At 45.4% G+C, this 9,544-nt stretch overlaps 1 protein-coding gene across 1 annotated transcript; it reads left to right on the top strand.

The window, feature by feature from the left end:
• Nucleotides 1-382: 382 nt before the first annotated feature.
• Nucleotides 383-9,242, top strand: LOC129859672 (protein cordon-bleu-like). The gene is made up of 8 exons (XM_055929730.1): nucleotides 383-604; nucleotides 2,262-2,418; nucleotides 2,686-2,887; nucleotides 2,975-3,200; nucleotides 3,543-3,643; nucleotides 3,846-4,037; nucleotides 4,488-4,599; nucleotides 6,210-9,242. The coding sequence occupies exons 1-8, from the start codon at nucleotides 595-597 to the stop codon at nucleotides 7,664-7,666; spliced, it is 2,457 nt and encodes an 818-aa protein (XP_055785705.1). The 5' UTR covers nucleotides 383-594; the 3' UTR covers nucleotides 7,667-9,242.
• Nucleotides 9,243-9,544: the final 302 nt, after the last annotated feature.

Here is a 9,544-nt window from a genome sequence, read left to right as displayed (position 1 = left end):
GCATTAGCCAGTTGACCAACATGGCCCAGGCAGGGCTGCATTTAATTATGTGCTTGGTCTATTCTGAGTATATTTCCTCTATTCTAAAGAGAGAGAAAAATGTGTGAATTTAAGTGCTTAACCTATTCAATTAGATGCCCTGATTACCACGCTCATTCAGTTGTGCATTGGTTTAAGAGGACAGGACAGAACGGCTATAAAGTAAAACGTGTTTTAGTTATGTAATTTAGATGTTCACAGGAGCCCCCAGCATATTCTTCCACATTGGGTGGAGGGCAGGCATAGCCAAAGTGTTGGAGTCCTAGAACTATAAAACATCCTAGCAACGAGTTCCGGAGAGCAGCACTCACGTGTTACAAGTATAGGAACGTGGTGACGAACGTTTACGCACAGCTGCAGAGGAAGGCATGCATTGTTGAACTAATTTCTTTAAATACTCTGGGGTTGTCTGATATGAACTAGGAGTTTGACACTTTGCATGCTGGTGCTCAGTTTTGTCAACAAAGCGTGCCCCAAAAACGTTGAACAATACGTCTGTGTGCGTGAATATTAGGTCTTTCTTATTTGAGGAACGTGTCCAGAAAAGCCGTTCTGATGTTGTCTCGTAAGTAGACTTCTGTTGTTGTACTTTGTATCACTTTTAAACGACAGGTAGTATTAAAACACTTGGAAGTGACATTAAGACATTTAATTTCGAGCTAGTGTGCCAAATTCGCACAAAGTCAAAATCCAGTAATTGTCAGGTGGTCAAGTCTGGTGACAATTTAAAATTAAAACAATTTAAATGTATTTACTCTTGCTGAGTAAATCTTGTAGGATATGTCCATGTTTTTGTCTGAGAAAAGGAGGACGACTGTGGTTTTAGATTTCACAACTAACAGTTACATAAACATTGTATAATTCACCATACCTCATGTACATAAGTATTGTATGTCAATCACTTGGATGTGTGAGTAGCCCCAGCTTTACAAGTGGATAAATGTTTATTTTTTTCAGAGACCATGAAGGGATGGGAAGGGTTTATCGGTTAGGCCCAGAGGGGCTCCTCTCTCAGCATTTAAATGCCATCTCCAAAGTACTTTTAGAGCAGGAACAAGACATTTCACACAGGTACTCCGAGTTCGGGGCCAGGCAAGACTTAGTTTGTGATAGACTATATATGCATAAGTATGTGGACACCCCCTTCAAATGAGTGGATTTGGCTTTTTCAGGCACACCTGTTTTTGACAGGAGTATAAAATTGAGCATGCAGCCATGCAATCTACATAGTTAAACATTGGCGGTAGAATGGCCTTACTGAAGAGCTCAGTGACTTTCAATGTGGCACCTTCAAGGGATGCCACCTTTGCAACAAGTCAGTTTGTCAAATTTCTGCCCTTCTAGAGCTGCCCTGGTCAACATATTAGTGCTGTTATTGTGAAGTGGAAATGTCTAGGAGCAACAGCGGCTCAGCCGCAAAGTGGTAGGCCATACAAGCTTACAGAACAGGATTGCTAAGTGCTGAAGCACATAGCGTGTAAAAATTGTCTGTCCTCGGTTGCAACCGAGGAATCTGTGTTTGGCGGATGCCAGGAGAAGGCTACCTGCCCCAATGCATAGTTCCAACTGTAATGTTTGGTGGAGGAGGAATATTGGTCTGGGGCTGTTTTTCATGGGATAGTCCCCTTCATCGGGCCCCTTAGTTCCAGTGAAGGGAAATCTTAACGCTACAGCATACAATGACATTCTAGAAGATGATGTGCTTCCAACATTGTGGCAACAGTTTGGGGAAGGCCCTTTCCTGTTGCAGCAAGACCATGCCCCCGTGCACAAAGCGAGGTCCATACAGAAATGGTTTGTTGAGATCGGTGTGGAAGAACTTGACTGGCCTGCACAGAGCCCTGGCCTCAACCCCATCGAACACCTTTGGGATGAATTGGAACGCCGACTGCGAGCCAGGCCTAATCGTCCAACGTCAGTGCCTGACCTCACCAATGTTTTTTTGTGGCTGAATATTAGCCAGTCCTCGCAGCAATGTTCCAACATGTAGCGGAACACCTTCCCAGAAGTGTGGAGGCTGTTATAGCAGCAAATGGGGGACCAACTCCATATTATTGCCCTTGATTTTGGAATGAGATGTTGGACGAGCAGGTGTCCACATACTTTTGGTCATGTAGTGTAAGTCCTGTACCACGGTAACACTTTTAGTTGACTGTGACATCAGCTTCTCACAGGATGTCATCTCTTCTCCTTATGTTGACATTGTCCCTCTCTGTTTGGAGATTCACCTGAGAATCAGTCAAGTCTCAGACTTTGGTCGCATCTAGACCCCTGGGGAAGATCCATGGAGGAGAAGGAGGAGAACCCGGTGGAGAGGGAGTATACTCTAGCAGTGGTTCTACCAGGAGGCCTGGAGAAAATGGCCACGGTACATGGGAGGTAAGAGGCATACAGACAGAATGTTTCATTGGAGCCATACGAAGTCATGCTCTGTATTTGGAATGGATTGACTGAATATGAAAAAAGTATGAAAATGGATGCACTCACTAATGTAAGTCGCTCTGGACAAGAGCGTCTGCTAAATGACTTAATTGTAAATTGATTCCTTTTATATTTGAACATCATTCAAATGAATTTTAAAACATGAATATATCTCTATACTGTGGACACATGTAGTACACCTGCACTGTGTTTGTATCTCTACAGTAAACCTGTGATGGACGTACTGGTCACACTCTGTGCCCAGTACCACCTGAATCCATCTGACTTCACCATAGAACTCCAGTCAGCCAATAGAAACGACATCTCCTTCAAACCCAGCTCTCTGATTGGAGCCATGGAGCCTCACAGGATCCTGCTGAAACCTAAAGGGGGAGAGGAGAAGATAAGGAGGCCGTACGTGCCAGAGGTAAATAGTGACAAAATGCATCTGTACACACTAGCCAATCTCCAACCTAGGTCAGTTTATGTACTGAAGGGATACTGTTTCCTATAGGTCACTGTACGTCTGCTGATCAACTACAAGAAGAACCATAAGGCCGTTGTGAGGGTCAACCCTAGAGTCCCTCTGGAGCGGCTCCTGCGTGCGGTGTGTGAGAAGTGTGAGTTTGACCTGGAATCCACCATTTTACTGAGAGCCAACGACTCTGAAGGACCTTTAAACCTGAGCAGGTCTCTCGATGACTATGGACTAAGGGAACTATACGCCAAGGACATGGCAGGTGAGAGATGTTTTTGTTACTCCGCTTTTGAGTTTTGGTGGCACTGGTAGTGATGACGTACTTGTTTCGTACCCAAACTGTTTTGGAGACTGTCTACAGAATATGATTTACCCAATGAGTGAGTGCATAGTGTATGTATACTGTAAATATGAAAATGCTAACATGGATGTCTTTTTTGAATCTTGAACGGCTGTCAGTCTTGAAGTGGTTATCACACTACCTCCCCCCGAGGGTACAAAACTTAACGAAAATGTCTGAAAATGCCCCAAGATTTCGGCAATGAACACATTTCATTAGAATACCAGTTCCCGACCTTCTGTCGTTGCGATTTCCTTCTCCTAGAAGCACCTGTAGAAACACCAAGTAAAGAGAAGCAACAGAAGGAGAAAGAGAACAGGGGATTGTTCGGCTTATTCAGGAGAATTAAGAAGAAACCAGAAAAGGTACTTTATTTTACTCTCCCACAGCTTAGCTTTACCATCGTACGCAAGCATTGTGTAAGAAGTAGATTTTAGACTTTGACTAGATCTGTGAATGCAGTTGTTTTTTTTCTCAGCTGTGCTATATTTCAGTGTGTGGTAGGATTTCAGTGTACACTGATAAAGCTTTGTGATATGTGTTTTTTGCTGTGGTCTTCTTCTAAAGGGTCTCTCAGTGAGTGCCCCGGCCTCGCGTGGTCTGAAAAACCAGCGGGTGGCCAGCATCAGCATGAACTCCCTGGGTATCCACTCCTCCAACACCCTGCCCATGGACAACACCATGGTCAAGAAAAGACGGGCACCCATGCCCCCCATGGCAGGCTCCGAAAGCGTCCCTGCTAACCTCAACGTCCAGCTGGTGAGTGACTGGTGCTTAGGGAGTCGGATTTAGGTGTGTCTGTCGATACTCTTTCATGGTTTCCTTTGCTTGTTTGCTTTGTTAAGCCTGCACGAAACACAGCCCTTTAAGTGTTTCTAAAATCCCCTATTGGAAAAACGTTTGGAACCATTTCCTTGTTTGACCAGTAGGTTTTTATGGGTATTATTACACCACTGTGGGGCTCTATATGAGAAAATACAGGGGAGGCTTCCACCATGTTGACTTCACCTGATCTGATTGCCTGATTATGCCCTGTGAGTTTAGTGGTTATAGAGAAAAGGACACAAGAAAAGGAAGCATGTCAATTCTATTGAGACTCAGCCGTAGACTTTAGACTTCCAAATCGTTGTTCCCTGACCACATTGAGAATGTATGGTAGATTTAGAGGATCCTGGGTTAAACCGCTATTTGTTTCTGGTGTTTTCCCAGTTGACCTCTAGGAAGAAGAGGAGAGCCCCCCCGCCACCCCCCTGTGCCCCCCCACCACCATCCTCCTGTGTTAACACCCACAAAGGACCACCCCAGGACACTGAGGTCAAAGGTCAGTCATATTGAATCACTAGTTGACTTGTAATCTGAATGGACCCTGTGTTGTAATGTTGAGTTAGATTGGCAACTTTGATGGGGTGGTGGCGGGTCTGCATACCCAACTCAACATTTAGCGGCTGACTCATGACCGCAGCGTTGAACAATTCACGTTTTGAAGTTCATTTCCTGCAATTCTTAAGATTTTCGCCATGGGACGGAGAGAAAAATTACCGCACACTTCCTGCAATTCTACACATTTTGCCATAGGCTGGAGGCAATTGTTTTTTTTATATGATAACTGATGATCAGTGGGCCCCACCCCAGTCAGTAATTCCACCGTGCTTACTACAAGTTTATATGGCTAGCTGCTAGACTAATTTACCAATAAATAAAATGCTGACGTGTGCTAATTGAGTGACTGCTGATGCACAAACGCAATTCTCAACAGCACCTTGTCTATTCAATTATTATTCTAACTCAACAGTAAGTTGAGACCCTGACTGAGTTCCTATTTTGAAATGGCTCCGCGGACCTACAAAAGGCTCATGAGCTGCCCATCCCTGAGTAAGAGGGTAGGCCCATGCAGAATCATGTGCTGCATATGGTGTCTCACCTGTCCTCTAGTGGTCAATATTTTAGTGGGCTCTTTCTGTTGACTCATTCCCCTGTCTGACTGATTGTCCTGCTTGGCTGTTGGTTCTCCTTGGCAGTGGTGTTCATCTTTAGGCTGTTAATCACAGATTAGGGCTCCCAGTAGGCGGTACTTTTCAATCCTGGCACCTGAGCAGGATTGTAGACCACTGTTCTAAGCAGTGTCCCTTCTTTCTCCCCTGCAGACGGCGAGTGAGAGCTGCTGCGTCCTCCTTTCCTCCTCCTCCTTCCTCTGTGCTGCTCCTTCTGTTCCACTCTCCTCTTGTCCCCGTGGTGAACGATTCCTCTCTGCCATGTTGGTTTTTGAACTGTCATGTTTGTCACTCGGTAGTCTTCTTTATAAGCTCTTATTTGTTTTATTTCTGTTTTATTTGTTTATTTTGTTGTGCTTCTACCGCCTGTGTAACCTCTTTGTTTAGATGGTAGGTTTCACAGTACAGTAACACAGCTTTATTTCCTGCCACATCATAACTGTGCCTTCTGAGGAGACGCGTCATACAATACACACCTCAGTGTAAATGACGTACATTACTTCACAAGTTCACTTTTGAATGAAACCATGACGGGATTAGGTTTTATTGTCTCAAACGTGTCTTTTCTGTTTTCTTTTGTTGTTTTTCTGTTCCTCTATTGACATGTTTTCTACCATTCTCCTCTTTTCAATCATAGTTTAAACTACATCTGTTGAGGAGATAATGTTTAAAAAAGTCAGACATAGGTTGCTATTCCTTGTGCAAATGTATTCATTCGATTTTAATAAAGTGCTTTGATTAACTTGTTTTGTCAGGAACTGGGCTTTCTGTATTGTCTAAAATGAGTTACAAACACCTTAAAACTCATTTCAATCACAATCTAATCTACAATCATCTTTGCACCCTTATTTCCTATATTGCAATCCTCAGTTACTCAAACCACCAGTCATTCTCTATTCTAGATTAACCTAACATCCTAACAGTTTCTCTGTCTTTACAGGGAATGGAGTATCACTTTACACACTGGAGGAGATGGGAGAGTGTGAGGAGGACCTGGACTCCCCATCATCCCCAAACATCTCCAGCCTTTTGACTCAGCCCCGAGTGCCCACCACTCCCCCTTCTACCCCCTCCACTACCTCTTGTCCCTCTAGCACCTTTCCACCCTCCAATCCCTACCACCCCTCTCCTCTCTGCCCTCCCTCCCCTCCCACCCTAGGGGAGACACTAACCCCTTTCCTGCTTTGTCAAACCAGGGCCAACCTCAAGCATCCTTCGTTCCCAACCCTAAGACCTGTCAACTCCACCAATGGAGGCTCCCCTGTGTCATTGACACAGTCGGGTGGAAGTAAGGGATTCAGTCCTCTCTCTTTACTCCAACTCAAGACCAAGGCCCCTGGTGAGGCTTGGAGGAGTCCCGGTCTGAGGGAGGGGTTGACCACCTTCACCGTGGTGCCCCGAGGGCAGTCCCTGATTGTCCAGAGGGGCTTGGAGGCGGACCCGACCCTGGCGAAGACCCATGCCTTAGACCCAGCACAAACCATTGATGAACCCTCTAATGGTGTTGCTGAGCCTGGGTTGGAGCACCACCGGACAATGAAGAAGACTCCTGTATTTCTGGAGAGGTCAGCGGTTGAGGGATCCACCCCAGAGCCTGTTATGGATTCTAAATTTTCTCCTCCAGGGTTTCCAGAAGGTTCTACTGACCAGGTCATCAGTCCTCCAACTGTGTCTAGTCCTTGCGAGCTTTACCAGACCGCACCAAATTCACCAGTGGTAGTCAAGCAGGAGAGTTCAGAGATCGAGGCCCAGGAGGAGTCCGAATCACCCACAGACAGTCCAGATTCAGAACTACAGAAAAGTCTAGAGGTCGAAGTCCCAGAGGAGTCAGATTCTCTCTCAGAGATACCCAACCCATACGCAGCTGACCTGTTGGCCCACACCAATGGAATAGCTGGAGATGAGGTGACCTCAACTCCTGAACTACTAGAGAGCAGAGGATCGTTCCGGAAGCTCAGTCTGGTGATGGAGGCCGAAGAGGACCGTTTCTGTTTCCCTCCTCCCCCTCCCCCTGTGTGCTATGATAAGGAGGTGGAGGAGACGGAGCCGACCCAGATACGATTGAGGCCTCCTGGGGGAAGAAATCCCCGCCCTCCCTCTTATCCTCCCCCTTCTCTTCCTACGCTGAGTCGTACCTTCTGTGAACCAGCAGAGGGAGACAATCAGACTAACGCCCCTTCACCCAAACCATACGTGCCTGCAGCCAAAGCCCTGACCAGAAAAACCGCTATCCCCTCCTGCTTTGCCCAGGCTGTGGCTCTAGCCGTCCGTAAGTCTCAGTCCTCCCGAAGGCCAGCACCAGACTCGCTTCCCCCCTGTTCCTCCCGTTCCGGCTCCTCACCCTCCTCCGCCTTACCGCTAACCAATGCGGTGAGTGATGATTTTGACCTGCGCTGACACGGTGATGACATGCTGGCAAAATGTGCCATTGTAGCAACTGGATTGGACCCACAACTGAACCGTTGGTTACCCCTATTGTACTACGATGTGGTTGCTTCAATACATAAAGTTACCATTCTTACCTTTCATGATCTCTCTCTGTGAACCTCACATGTTCCACAGGTGAACTCTTTACACCAGTGGAGGCTGGTGGGAGTGGAATGGAATGGAGTCAAACATGGTTTCTGTGTGTTTGATACCATTCCATTAATTCCATTCCTCCTCCCGTAGCTCATCCCACCAGCCTCCACTGCTTTACACAGGAAAGATGGGAAGGGCATGTCTTTATGTGAGTGTGTACATTCTACGGTGGGATTTCTTTCTCTCTGGAAAGACGTCATTTGTTACATTAAATGGCGACATACGCCTTTCTAAACAATCCTACCAGGCTGGTATTCTTCTGAGACCCCTTGGTGTTTGTCTGTTATCTTCATGTGTATGTGGTATATGGCCCTGTGGAATACCTCTGTGGACACGCTCACACTCTGTGTGACCTGGTGGAGGAAGGACCTAATCTAAACTGGTGATATTTGTGTCTCTTGTCCTACAGGGGCCATAATGGCTTCTTAGTAAATCTGTGAATGGAAGTTCCTGTTTAGGGTGAGGCAACTGCAGTGAAGTAGAGCCAGCCACCACCTAGTCACATGACCTCCAAATGGACCCCACTTAGAGGTCGACTGACAAATTCCAAAGGAGCCCAGGCCCCTGTTTTGCCCTGGGAGTCAGCACGTTATAAAAACAACAGTTATCCATGACTTCATCCAAGAGTTTGGCTAGTGTACCGTTCATTTTATGTTCACTGAATGTTTTTTTTTTTTTTTGTATCGTGCTACCTGTAATTGGAGGCAGTGCTGCCTTATGTTATTAAGATGTTTGACTTTGATGTGAAGATGCATTTCCTATTTGACCTTGGTAGTACAGTATTTCCGGGATCTACATTTTTGTACTTGGAGTTTCCTGTTGACTCATTTGTGTTGAAATGTGCCAAAACCGAAATGAAATAATGTAATCTCATCTTTTTTTGTTTGTTTTTTGTAGGTCAAGGACAGAGCTCTGAAATAAGACGACTTAAAATGTTACATTTCGTTCTGTACGTATCACACCTTTCTGAGTGAATAATAAAAAAAAAAAATCCAGACATGCATCATTAATATATATATAATAAGCCATAATCAACTAAAGTGTGTTGCTTTCTTTTGCCACTGGAGGGCAGGAGCACACTTCACAGTCAACTCATGCACAGAACCACTGAGTGAGCTGTTTTGTGAGACTCTTCATAAATTATTAGCATTGACATATCCAGATATTTAAGAAGAGCATCAATTATCATTCATTTTCTTTGTCTTTACTGGTTATACTTTTTTAATGCATTAGTGTGTTTCAGTTGTTTTTATTTTGTCCATTATTGAGTTATGGTTGGTATTTCACAAGGATATTCTACAGGGAGCTATATTAAATGTACATGATGTGAAAAACAATGTCCTTGTTATGCATTCTATGTTGTTCAGAGTGCAACACTACAGAATAAACTGAGAATATACCGTGTTAAATCTTGTACTGTTGACATATTGTACCCCTGCCCGAAGGCTGCACTGCGTAACAGTATGCATGGGTGCTGAGTGCATCCACAGTATATTGATTCAGCTCTGGCCTTAGAGACAGCCGGCAAGCAGCAGTTGCTACATACAGTCAGACCTAGCCAGAGCAGATGCAGCCTGTGGTTAAAGCCTCGTACTACTATACCAGGGCAGAGCACTGGGATACACTCTTCTCCTCTAGCTTCATCCTTTTCACCACCTGAGAGGGGGGGGGGTTGACGGGAGGCGACCTCTGACC

The sequence above is a fragment of the Salvelinus fontinalis genome, chromosome 7 (assembly GCF_029448725.1).
Source record: "Salvelinus fontinalis isolate EN_2023a chromosome 7, ASM2944872v1, whole genome shotgun sequence".
Classification (NCBI taxonomy): Eukaryota; Metazoa; Chordata; class Actinopteri; order Salmoniformes; family Salmonidae; genus Salvelinus; species Salvelinus fontinalis.
Note: the sequence above shows the minus strand (reverse complement) of the source record. Positions and strands in the feature narration are given on the sequence as shown.

What these genes read in the sequence shown, in the direction of transcription:
- LOC129859672 (XM_055929730.1), top strand. An exon ending in GGAGGCCGTACGTGCCAGAG is followed by an intron (nt 2,888 to 2,974) that starts GTAAATAGTGAC and finishes TGTTTCCTATAG; the next exon opens with GTCACTGTACGTCTGCTGAT. An exon ending in TTAAGAAGAAACCAGAAAAG is followed by an intron (nt 3,644 to 3,845) that starts GTACTTTATTTT and finishes CTTCTTCTAAAG; the next exon opens with GGTCTCTCAGTGAGTGCCCC.